This window comes from Manis javanica, chromosome 8 (assembly GCF_040802235.1).
Source record: "Manis javanica isolate MJ-LG chromosome 8, MJ_LKY, whole genome shotgun sequence".
NCBI lineage: Eukaryota > Metazoa > Chordata > Mammalia > Pholidota > Manidae > Manis > Manis javanica.
The window spans coordinates 11,416,282-11,428,964 of NC_133163.1; the positions used below are offsets into that span (position 1 = coordinate 11,416,282).

Below are 12,683 nucleotides of genomic sequence, written 5' to 3' on the forward strand. Positions count from 1 at the left end.
GCCTTTTGGTTCATGAGGTTTAAATGTGGACATATGAACCACAGTTATCTGTCCCCAGCCATTGTGGGCATATGTCTTCATTAGTCCAACCAGACATTGACCCCAGGGCTTTTGCTGGACCTGTTAGGAGAGGGCAGGACTCTTTTCCACTAAGTTGCTGGGCTGATAGGATGAAGTAATGTGGTCATCTTTGTTTGGGGAGCAGCTGCCTGTGAATTGAACGGACCCAGAGGAGGGCTAAGAAGGAAGGAGAACGGTACCAGTTTACAGTGTTTGAGCACCTGGGTTTAAACAGGCCTGAAGGTAAGTGAACTTACTGATTTCCTTTTTGCTGATGCCAGTGTGAGTTGGTGTCTGTTTGCACCCAAGGAGTGCTGGCCACTGCAGTATGAAAATGCACAGAAAAAGTATTATTAGCTTCCTATCACCATATAACAAATTGCCACAGTGTAGAGGCTTAAAACAACTCACATTTATTATCTCACAATTTCTGTGGGCCAGGAATGTGGGCACAGTTTAGCTGGGTCCTCTGTTCTGGATCGTGCGAGGCTCAATTAAGAAGTCCAGGGATATTGTCTCATTTGGCGGCTTGAGCGAGGAAGAATTTGCTTTCAATCTCATTCAGCTTGTTGGCAGAATTCATTGCCTTGTGGTTGTAGGACTGTGGGCCCTGGCTTTTTTCTGGCTGTCAGCTGGAGGCTGCCATCAGGCCCTAGATGTTACCCACAGTCCCTTGATTTGGGGGCTTCCTCTACATGGCCACTCATTTCATTGTCAGCAAGGAGAATCTAGTCTGCTAAGATGGAATCTTACACAATGTAATGTACTCAGAGGGCTGACTTCCTACCACCTTTGCCATATTCTATTGGTTAAAAGCAAGTCATGGGTCCTGCACCTGAGGAGGAATTGCATAAAGGCATGGACACCAGGAGGCAGGAAATAGCTTAGGTCAGCTGAGGGCCTGTCAGCCGCCAAAGGGATGGGAAGAATCCACTTAACAATAGCCATGCCTGCCCCTGCCCACTCCCAAATGCTTGTTTACTACTTATGATTGAACACCAAAGCACTGCATGTATTTACCCAACTTCCTCCTATTTGTAACAGTAGTTACCACTGTTAAAAAGAACAGGAAGGGGCTGGATGGGGAGGTGATGAAAAGGCACTAGGACCTTTTGCTCTGTATACAGTGTTGCTTGGAATTTTTACAAAGAACATGTATTCATGTGCCATGTAATTTAAAAATACAATTACAATTGAAAATTGTATATATACACAGTACAACTTCAACTGGAAGTTTGCTTTCTCCACTTCTGGACTGTTCTACAGACATACACATACACAAGAGGGGAGAAAAGACTGGAAGGAAATAGGCCAAGAAGTGAAGTCTTGTTAGTTTGGAGTGGTAGGTATGTAGATGGATGATATTTTCTTTTTTATAATTTTCTAGTTTTCACAATTATGGAGTATTTTATTCTAAGAATCAGAAAAAAAAAACCCCAAGTGATGTGAAATGCTTTTTAGGTCCAATTTTATGGATAAAAAAGCAAACGTCTTGTTTACCTTCTGCAGAAAGGCAATTTCCTGCTTGGGTGGCTGATGAAGTGTCTGCTCCCGGGAGCTCAAAGAAATAAATCAGACGGCAGTGGGAAAAACACACCTGCTTCCTCTCATGCTGATAAAGAACAATTAACTCTCATCAGAACATGTCTGGCATTGCCCCAGGACTAAGCATTATTTGCAAAAATACAGCAGGTTTTCTCCAGCAACTAAAAGCTACTAGAAGGCTCTAGCCAAGATGGGAAGTAGAAGACTTCTGACCAGACACATTTGGTAAACTGACATGTTCAATAACGAAATAGTTCAAAACACATGTGGCTATGTGCAAACAAACAGAAGGTATGTGTGATCTCATTTTTAAAGCTATTTGGGGGACCTTGATGGGTCTCTGAACTTGTCTGCTTGTTGGTGAAATTATGATTGAATATGAGGGGCTTCTACCAGAGCCAGCTGACCAGACCACACCTGGAGTCCAAACAAACAAAATGTAAACTCCCAAAGTCAAGTTTACTGCAGCAAGACAGACTGTGTCCTCGGGAGCATCTCAGCAGGGGAGACAAGAGGGGCTTTTTCTGGGGTTTGTGTTTGTGTCCAGTGACTGTGAGGGGCATTAAAGAATCAGGTCCAGCTCTGGGCTGGTGCTCTCAAGAGGCAGGGGCTGTGTGGTGACCATATCGGTGAGAGTCACCCAGAGGGCTTGAGTTGCAGTGGTGAAACAGCACTTGCTCAGACAGAGCAGTGCTTGGCAGAAGACCGGGTATGTAGGCCTCGTCAGCGTCTTGTTCGGAGTATTGTTTATGTTCTGCTGGGAACACGGTTGACTGGTTGTCAGTGGGGCCATTTTTCACTTTCTCAGTCCCATCCAACTTTAAAATAAACATACCACTCAATGAATAACGTTTGAATACACTTCCAATTTGGAAAATGCTCTTTTCACCTATGGGGAAATTCTTCATGATTCCTTCCAGCTTCTCTATTCTTAAAGATGAGGAAATTGAGGGTCAGCGATGTCTAGTGACTCACCCGGCACCGCAGCTAGTTAACCAAACCAGAAAGCAGCGATACCCAATTTCAAGTTTACACTTCTTTGATGTCACTCATCTCTGTTCCTCATCAGTCCTTGTTTCAAAAGTTGTGTTCATTCCAGAAATTTGCATTGACTGTTTACGTGCTTGTACTCTTCTAGGCTCTGGAGATACGCTGATGTATTAGTAGCAGTAGATTAGAGTCTACTTGGTGTGATGGAAAGTGAAGGGGAAGCTCAGTTCAGCCTAAGCATTTCAATTAGGAGACTGCTGTGTGCTGTGGGGGCTCACAACCAGGGAGGGACACCGTGTTAGCAGCCTTTTGCTGCTGTAACAAATTACTACCATCACAGTGGCTTAAGACAACACAAATTTATTCTTACAGTTCTGGTCGTCAGAAGTCCAAAGTGGGTCTCCCTGAACTAAAATCAAGTTCTGGGCAGGGCTGCACGCCTTGATGGAAACTCTAGGGGAGAATCCATTCTGGCCTTTTCCAGCTTCTAGAGGCTGCCTGCATCCGTTGGCTCATGGCTCCTTCTTCTCTCTTCAAAGCCAGTGATTGAATCATTCTGACTTTTGTTTCTGTCATCATATCTCCTTCTCTGACTCTGTTTTCTTCTTCTATCTTTTAAGGGCCCTGATGATTACACTGGGCACAGCAGGATAATTCAGGATAATCTTTCCATGTTAAGCCAGTGTTCTGCCTACTACAGATCCCCAGCCTCGTATTTTTTTCTTCTTTGGAGGAGTTCCAGCTTCATAGACAAAGAGGCATCTAAGCTGACACCAGGAGGAGACGGGAGCCCAGAAGCATCCCAAGCAGGGGGGAGGTCTGGCACGGAGAGAGAGCATGGTGCACAGGTGGGGACTGTTGGCTCTTGCTAGGTCACGTTGCAGGAAACACCAGCCTCCCGGATCTCAGGGACCCACAAAAGCAAAGACTTATTTTTCACTCAAGCTACACGTCCACTGTGAACATGCTCCATGCTTTGGCTCTGCGGCATGTCTTCTTCACTCCAGGACCTAGTGGAAGGAGCAGCCCCCATCTGCACCATGCTGGGCTCATGGTGCAGGAACAAGTTAGGGGCAATACCACAAGACGGTGCTTAAGGCTTCTGCTTGGGAACAAGACATGTCCCTTCTGCTCACATTTCACTGGCCAAAGCAAATCAGGTCATAGGCCACAGCTGACATCAGCAGGGCAGGAAGTAAAATCCGCCCATCCGAAGAGGCAGGGAATAACTGGAAAGTAACAGACTAGTACAGGACAAGACACTGGAGTGTAAAATGACATGGGGAGAGTGGCTTGGAGCTCGCTAGGTAGTGAGGGCCAGGTCATGCGTGATGCTCAAAGCCAAGTTGCCTTTGTTGGGATGCCGGCTTCATAGAAGCCCTCTCTCTGCTCCAGCCACACTGGCCTCCCTGCCTAATCACTCCAGGCCCAGTATTTCTCCACCTTTTTTTTCATCATTACTACCCTCTATAACATCTCAATGCCACAGATATATAGTTATGTACTGCATGCATATCTGGGCCTTATGTACAAAAACAGTAATATTTTTGCCCTCCTATGAACCAATTTTCACCCCCTTGATGGTGATATCGACCTGTCAGAATACATGTTCTAGCTGTGATTACACTGAAGGTTTTAATCAACTCTTGAATTCAATGGACCTAAACCATGTTTGTGAATCAAACCAAATTTCTAGTAGTTGGTGAGTTCACATGCATAATAAACCTCTTTCATGGAAACGCAGTTTAACGAGCCCTGAAAGGCATGAAGCTAAGAGGAGTAGAGAGGAAACTTAACGATCGGTATTAGGGAAGGGCCTGATCATATTCTTTGCGGAAATTCCCACAGTTGAATCTAAGTATATTATTGCTCTCAGAAGTCTTTTCCACTGTGAGGCAGGCTTGCCTGTCTTTTGGAGAGTCCGCTGAGCATGACCAAACGTGCCCCGACAAGTCAAGTTCTTCACCATGTCCATCTAAGACCAGTTATATCCTCAGGTCACCTTTTGCTCCTATATTATAAATTCTCAGGGCTTTTCCCTCTTTGGGGAAATGCTGGCAGGCTGCTCATTCTAAGTCCTCACCGTCCATGTACCAGGCAGTTACAACTTCACTTTTTTGCTTTGGTTTTAGGAATTAGATGAATGGGGTGGAAGCTTAGTGAAGACCCCCCCAACTCCTGGATCCAGGCATGAATTTAGTGCTTTGCCTGGTTTCAGTCAGTGAAGTTCAAATGAAGGCCAATTACGGGCTCAGTCTAACACTGAGGATACAATAGGGGATAAAAAAATTACTTAAAAAAATACTCTTTGCCCTCTGAGGATCAGAAATGCCCTAAGACACTTGCATTTATGAGCTCTGAGCATAAGCGGTAGTGCCAGGCAGTGGGCCGTGCTAAGGTCAGTCAGTAAAGTGTGTCACCAAAGGGACACTTGCCTTCAGATGGGGAGGACTCTGCTCTTGGATTTAATTTCATTTTTCTATTCGTCCTTGACCTCAACAAACATGAAGAGTTAATTGTGAATGCAGACCAAGGCGTTATGGGGGAACCTACAGATTTGATTTGGGGTTCTTTCTTGGTATCTTTGGGATCCATAGGAAAATATCTCCCTCAGGTTCAGCCTGCCCTCACCTCAACAAAATGAAATACACACTCTTTAGCATTTCCTGTAGAGCATGTGTAGTCTTCAGATCTCAAAACCATAGATTTTTAAAGGTTTTCCCTGTTTAAACAAGTTGGTAGTTCAGGGGCAGAGGGGTTCACTAAGGAGACATTAAATGAGATTTCAAATTCAAAGCCCTCACGTTGGCCTACAGGCCCCCCCAAGGCTGGCGCCACACTCCTGTCTCCCTTTCCCTCCTTCTGTTTCAGCCACACTGGCCTCCTTGACGCTGTTCCTTGAACACAGCAAGCTTGTTCCATTTCAGAGGCTTTGAACTTATTTAACCTGCTGCCTGGGAAGCCCACCCCACATGCATGGCCCACCATCTTGCTCAGGCCCTGCAAAGGACTTCCCTGCCTCGCCCCCATTCTTCTGTGTATCTTACCTCATTTTTTTCTTGGCATTTAATGCTGAGTGATACGCTATGTATATGTTTATAGACTGCCTTCCCCTTAAATATAAGCCCCAAGAAAGCAGAGCCTTTTGGTCTCCACTCTACTTCCAGTCCCTAGGAGGAACCAGCGTACACTGCATCATTTGAATTACTTTGTAGTATTACGGCATAAAATAAAATTTTTACAACCCACTTTTTAAAAAGACATCTATTTTGAGACAAAATAAGACTTCTGTATGTAACACTGTTGACACTGAAGTGTTCTTACAAAAGGAAAAGTTTTACTTATTTTGAGATGTTTGTTGTATTTGAGTCTGTGTTTGGGAAGCAAATCACCCATCTTATGTGTGGAAGTTCAGAGACACTCAATCTTTGTTTTTCTCACTCGGCAAAGAGTTATTAACAGGGATGCTGGTCTCAGTATGTTCAGGATAACCATAAGACACTTGTCTCAATCGTTTCTTTCTTCTGACCAATCAGAGCCCGAAGTGCCCGTGGCCTTTAGTCCCTGACTGTCCTCTCTGGCCTCACGGGTTCCCCCCCCCTCCTTCCAGCCAGCCCACGATGTCCACTCAGGCCTTTCTGAGTCAGTGGGCCTCTTGCCATGGGGAGCTGGAGTCCAGGCATGTTTGGGTGGCTGGTTTTCCCCAACAGGGTGGGCTGCAGGCGAGCCTTCGTAAGCTAAGGCTGGACTGCCCAGCCCGACATTCAGGCCTCTCCTCCACACAACTAACAAGGTGGGCCTCATTTCTCTACATTTTAATAAAACCCATGCTTTTTTTTCTGTAGCAATTGAAATGGTTGTTTTGTAAGCACAAGAGAAAGGGAAATTTTCTTAGAATGAAATAATCTGACTTCCAATCAATAGCTATCAATACAAAGCAGTACCGAGCTCTGATAACGTGCATGTGTGCATAGGTATCTATGTCTTTAAATGAATACACTGGACTGAGAAGGGAACATTTTCGGCTGTCATGCAATTCTTTTAATTAGGTCGAGAAGGTTTCATGCTATCTGAGGATAAGTGAATGGGAACATTTAAAAAAAAATCCCCAGTTTGTTAGTGGCCAAGAATAATGAAACTGAAACTCAAATAAAGATTTAAGTAACTGCAGAAAAATAATATTGGAAACACACTGTCAAACTGTTTCCAAAGCCAAGAATGTGTAGACTGAACAAAAAGATTTAGAGGCATCCCAGTGAGAGCCAGGAGGACGCGCAGAGACGGGAAGCCTGGCGACACACGATGGGGAGCATGTGCTGTTTTCCGTTTTAAGTATGTAACCTGGTTTTAATCATTTTCCAGAAATGTTTACAAATTAGAGAGAAAAAAATGTTTAATAGATATTAACAAGACTAGATTCTCACTTTATTTTGAGACATGACTTCGGAACTCAGACTCTGATAGGCCACGACACAAAACCCATAGATTCAATACTGTGTCTCTACCCTGCCACTAATATTTCATTTCCCTTTCAGATGATGAACTACTTTCTGCCTTTTTTATTCATGATAAGTTGAAAAGAGGCCCTGAAATACCTAAGATGATCTTTAAAACTTCACCTTCTAATGAAAAATAAGAAACATAAACATCTACTAGTGTATCAAATCTTTTGAGGAATTTATAGGTCAATTCAAGTCACAGTGGGTGAACCAGAATAGAGACTCTGGTCAGGTTTCTGGTTAGGCACCAGCAGACCACCTCAAAGACGGTCCTGGTAGGAAGTAGCATATCCGTGTGCACCCCAGAGCTATGTGTCACACGTGCAGAGAGACCACCAATACCCAGGGAACAAAGTGAAAATCCAGACGTGTAGATTAAAAGGAAAGCGAAAACAGACACTGTACTGGACTTAAAGCCAAGATGTCTCTGTTCAAACAACAGCTCTGTAACATCTCTGCACTGAAGTGTTTTAAAAATGAGAAAGTGGCTAAAGCAGATTTGATTCCCAAGTGCTACAAGCAGGGGCTATGGAAGTCCTGAGCCAACCCAAGGTAAGGCTAGAGAAAAGGAGAAAAGGGGGAGTGAGTGAATAATTATCAAAAAGCAAGATTAGTGCTGTGGGGATGGGAAAGGAGAGAAGTGCACCCGCCGGGCGCGGACTAGGCGCCTTACCGCTAGGATTCAGTTACATGTGACGTCAGCTGCTGGTTCTGGCTACACTCACTAAAGCCCATCTGGAAAGGTCTTGTTCAGTGGGGGGAAAAAGTTGTATTTGAAAAAAAAAGCACAGCAAATTTTATTTGTGTATTTATAAAAAGATTTATACCAATCAGGCCTGTGACATATAAACAATTATATCTATATTTGCAAAGTTAAATATGTGAAAATACAAAAGCAGACTGAATTATCAAAAAGAGAACATTTTATTTATATCACTAAATACAATTAGTTTCCCTGATTATGACCCACAATGAGTGTCACCTGAAACACAGAACGGTCTGCACAGAGGTGAACAAACCCAGCGTCTCTACGTGTGCACACACATGCACTGAACCACTGATGCCAGAAAAAGCAGAGCTGAGAGCTTGTTAAGTTACTGTCCGTTTCAGAAACTCTTACCATCTGAAGAAAATCAGAAGATGATTTAGGTAGCACAGTACTTACATAATAACTTAAAAAGTTAAAAGCTTGTAGTGACAAAATAATCTTGTGCACCCTTCTCAGGAATTCTAGGCAACTCGCCCTTCTGCAGTCTGGAAAAAGACACCCAATCATTCAAATAACTGGGTTCAGCTCATTTGCCATGTGGCTGGTCGTGGTGCATTTCTGGCGTGTAGGTCAACAGAACAATCATGACCCAGAGGTGTAGCAAAGCCTAAAGAAAGGAAGAACAACGTCTGTATTAGCCAATGAATTCAATCTTCACCAAAGGCCCACTGGTAGTGCACTGAGGGCATGTCTTATTTGTCTGCATTCCTGTGGGTAGCACTGTGCCTGCAACATTGTAGGGGCTCATGTTTGCTGATAAATAATGAAGACACAAATGCACAGATGAGCTAAGTGATGGTGGGTACTGAAGAGCTGTGATACCTATAGAATTCTTAGTTGAGAATTGTGAAAGTCCTCAACTCATTCATAATATGCACATGTATACATAACCAATCAGATGACTGCAATGAAAAGTAGATGGCATGATTAAAATATCTAGATACACATGAAGTTGGTTGGAAAGGTTTTTTAGAACAGAGTTATGGTTTGTGTTAAAAGAGGGTTTAGCCATGATTTTGGTGAGGAGGAGATGAGAAGACATTCTTAATAGGAATAATGTGTTAACGTTTCAGAGACTGACTTAGGGTCCAGCACAGGACCTACAGTGGTAAATTTCCACTAACTGCCTCGTGGTAGTGCTGAGGGGATGTGAGGCTCCATTGCTACATGCCTCGCCACTCGTTAAGTGTGCAAATGCACACCTCCGGCCGACAGATGGGGCGTGCGGTCTCTGTAATCTCTAACCCCTGGGAAATCACCTGGATGTGGGTGTATTCTGAATCCTTTCTGATGCCATTCACTTTTTTTTCTTTTTCTCCCATTCCCTCTCTTCTTAAAAACTTTTCATTCAAAGGAATAACTCTTCCCTCTAGTGGATCACAGAGAAATTTCTCTTTAAGTACACTTTTACCCCCTCCAAGAAAACTGCCTGTCTTAATTTAACTCAACTACTCTCAGACCCCCTCACTCAGAACAGTTCATGGACTCTAGCACTGATGAAAAGGCATCCCAAACCACAGTAACCATTTCAGTAGAGCTAAGAAATGTGACAGAAAATACATCAACCTTGAGATCCTTTTAGAAAATAAAGGAAAACACATGAAAATAATTAAAGCAACTTTACATCGAGATAAAAATGAAACCAGTTGTTTTTGTGTTGTATTTTTAACATTAGAGGGGCTTAGAAATGGAGGGACTGTTAAACTGCACTACAGATAATTTTACTATAGGAAAAGCTTTTGAGCAATTTATATTTTAGTTGTAACAAATTACAAACTTTACTTGCATACTTTAAGAAAAAAAAAAAGACCAAAAATGAGTTCTCTTCTCTACCAAAATGGATTGCTAACCTTTCAGTTAAAAAGATGAGCAGCTAAAAAAACTAGTTAAAAATCAAGTACATTGTTTTTCAAACAAATTTACTTACCATATATATTATTACAAAAACTCGTGCTATGGGGTATCTTCGGAGAAAAATTCCCAGGCGGATGCTGTGCAAATGGTGGTGGGTGGAGAAAACAGGAGAGGAGAGTTAAACTTAAAACCTATCTTCCTGTGCCAACATCTATGGTGCTTTTAAAGTTTCTCTCCTTTAAACCATTTATGTGGCCACCATAAAAGAAAGACTGTTTCCCAGTAGACTATTAAATGATGACGTGATGCAGCCACACAGAAATATCATAGCGACGCACAAATACTTTCATCGTTATCTGGGGCTTTGCCATTAAGCGCTAGCACAAGCTGTATCCCTAATTCTTTAGCTATGACGCTAGGAGGCAAATTTGGTCCCTCTTAAATCATTTTTCTTTTAGGGACCAAAGAAGTTACAAAAGATAAGGCAAGTGTGAACATATGAATAGGAAAAAAGAGTTTGGCTGAAATTAATCCATGAATGGCTAAGCTTCTGTGTGCACATATGCTTCTAAAAGGCACAAAACTACAGAAACTCAAGCGAACACTTAAAGTAAATTTCTGTGGGAAGTATTTGATGTCCAGACCTTATTACTCACAGCTCTTTGCAACATTTTTCCCTGTCAATACGCATACATGCACAAGCAAGTGCACCTTTCCTCTACGCCTTTCAGTTCCTTTCATGGCCACAGCACAGTGCCTTGCACACAGGTCTTTAAAAAATTATTATGAATTTAGTAAATGAGTAGTTGAAACAGACATACTTAAAAATTTGTAGATAATGACTATGGCATTCTAGACCCACAGCTTCACGAACGTTAAGTAGATCATCCCCCTTATTTTTAACCCCATAGCTCTATTCTGACACAAAACGGTAAGAAAAGATTGCCCTACATGCAACAATTCATTAAAAGTGTGTTTAATTACAAACACTAAAAGGTAAGAGAGTTTAGGAGGTTACTGAGATGTGAAATTCATCAAGGCTATATATATATATATACACTGTTAAAATATTTTCTTTATAAGGTAGATGTCTGCTAGAATAAAAATCTTATAAATATACATAATGTATGTATAAATTATATATTATTATGCGGCATATATGAAATATACATAAAATAAGTACTGTATAGTATCATCTTATTTTAATCACAAGATAAAGTAATGAGCCAAAACATTCAATGGATGTGTTTCCATGAGACTGAGTCTTTCTCAATGAGATTTACTGAGCATTTTTTTAATAGAGTTCATTATAGAAAGAAGAGAAACAGGGTTAATCATCTTCAATAAATACAGGCACAGACAGACGTCTTAAAGCAACCTGATGACCCTCAAGTATCACGAAAGGAGTGAGGTAAGTGTCACGTTAAGTACTAGCTCTGCCTGACGGGGTTCCCTATGACCGAAACCACTGCAGAGCTCGGGCAAAACAGTTGCTGGTTCATCCCTCGCCGTTACCGGCACTGCTTACCTAAACTGGTCAATTGAACTAGCAGCTTTGCGGACTTTTCCATACATTCCTGCCAGATTAGTTTCTGTGTCATTAAAAAGAACAGGAACATTTCGCAGACGTGTGCCTGTTTAAACAAGAAAATAATGGATGAATGTACAAACACCAAAACCAATGTCCTAACAAAATTACAGTTGAGCATGCATTATATTACATGTAGAAGAAAGTCCCTAGGCCAACTTTCCAAGCATTACATCCAAAGATGAAACAATAAAGAAAATCAGATATATTTGATTAAACTTCCATATCTACAAAAAGAATTTAAAGACTAAGAAAATTATTTCCCCATGAAATCAGCAAAAATGAAAGTTCACAGATACCAAGTGCTGCCAAGAGTCAGTTTTAGTGAGCACTTTCCTCCTGTGCTATGAAGAGTGAGGCTGCCCTTTCTACACAGCTGACAACTCCCTGATTTGTATCTTCAGCCTCCACCTCCCTCAACCCCAGACTCGTCCAATTGCCTATTTCATTAACATTTGGATGCCTAACAGACATCTCAAACTTGGCATGCCCAAAACTATGATCGGATTTCCCGCCCTCCCTGCCAACCCACTCATCCTACAGTTTCCCATCTCAGACATGACAACTCCATCATCTCATCTGCACAGGCCGAAAACCTTCACTCCTTCCTTTCTCTAAAACTCCATATCCAATTTACCAGCATATTCAGAAGGCTCACCTTTACATAAATCCCCCTGCCCCCACTGTGGCCTTCACCACCTCCATCTCTCATGTAGGTTACACACTGGCTCCTTCCTGTGCCCCGCCTCCACTCTTAGCTCCCTGCAGTCTATTCTGGATGCAGAACCCAGAAGCATTTTGATGTAATGCAAGTCAGATCAGTCACCCCTGTCAAGACCCTTCAATGGCTTCCTATTTCATTCAGAGTAAACGTCCTTATACTCTGTCCTATACAGGCCTGAACAGCCCTCCTCCACATTCTCTGACTTTACCTTAAACTACTTTCTCCCCCACACTCAGTCTACTGCAGCTACACTAGCCTCTTTGCTGTTTCTGCAACATGCCAGCAACACTCCTGCCTCAGGGCCTTTGCACCTGCTCATCTCTCTGCCTGGAACACTTTTCCTGCAGACCTCCTTTAGGGTGAGCATACTATTTCCCCTCCTTTGGACTTCAATAAAGTGCCACCTTTCAATGAGGTTTTCTTGGACCACCCTATTTATGTCACAATCCCATCCCTGTATGTTCATCTTCCTTTATCTCCCTTCCCTGCTTAATTTTCTTCTGCAGCACATATCACCAGCTCACATAATTTGTTTATTGCCTGTGTCCTCTACCTGTATTTCCCCACAACACCAGAATGTAAGGCCACAGGGCAGAGACTGTAGTCTTTTTTGTTGACCACTATACCTCCAATGCCTATAACAGTACCTGGTAC

General features: G+C 42.5%; 1 protein-coding gene across 3 annotated transcripts in view; it reads right to left on the reverse strand.

Annotated features, from left to right (window-relative positions):
- Positions 1 to 7,999: 7,999 nt before the first annotated feature.
- The window catches only part of GOLGA5 (golgin A5), a 32,083-nt gene continuing 27,399 nt past the window's right edge, over positions 8,000 to 12,683 (reverse strand). The window contains exons 11-14 of one of the 3 annotated variants that reach the window (XR_012133713.1): positions 11,246 to 11,351; positions 9,791 to 9,854; positions 9,123 to 9,232; positions 8,000 to 8,470 (exon numbers count right to left, since the gene is read on the reverse strand). Coding sequence is in view for 2 of the 3 variants with exons in the window: in XM_017680575.3 (XP_017536064.3) it covers positions 8,390 to 8,470; positions 9,791 to 9,854; positions 11,246 to 11,351 (251 nt within the window). In the remaining variant the exon portion in view is untranslated. The remainder of the gene's footprint in view (positions 8,471 to 9,122; positions 9,233 to 9,790; positions 9,855 to 11,245; positions 11,352 to 12,683) is intronic. The other 2 variants (XM_017680575.3, XM_036991633.2) reach the window with 2 other exon arrangements.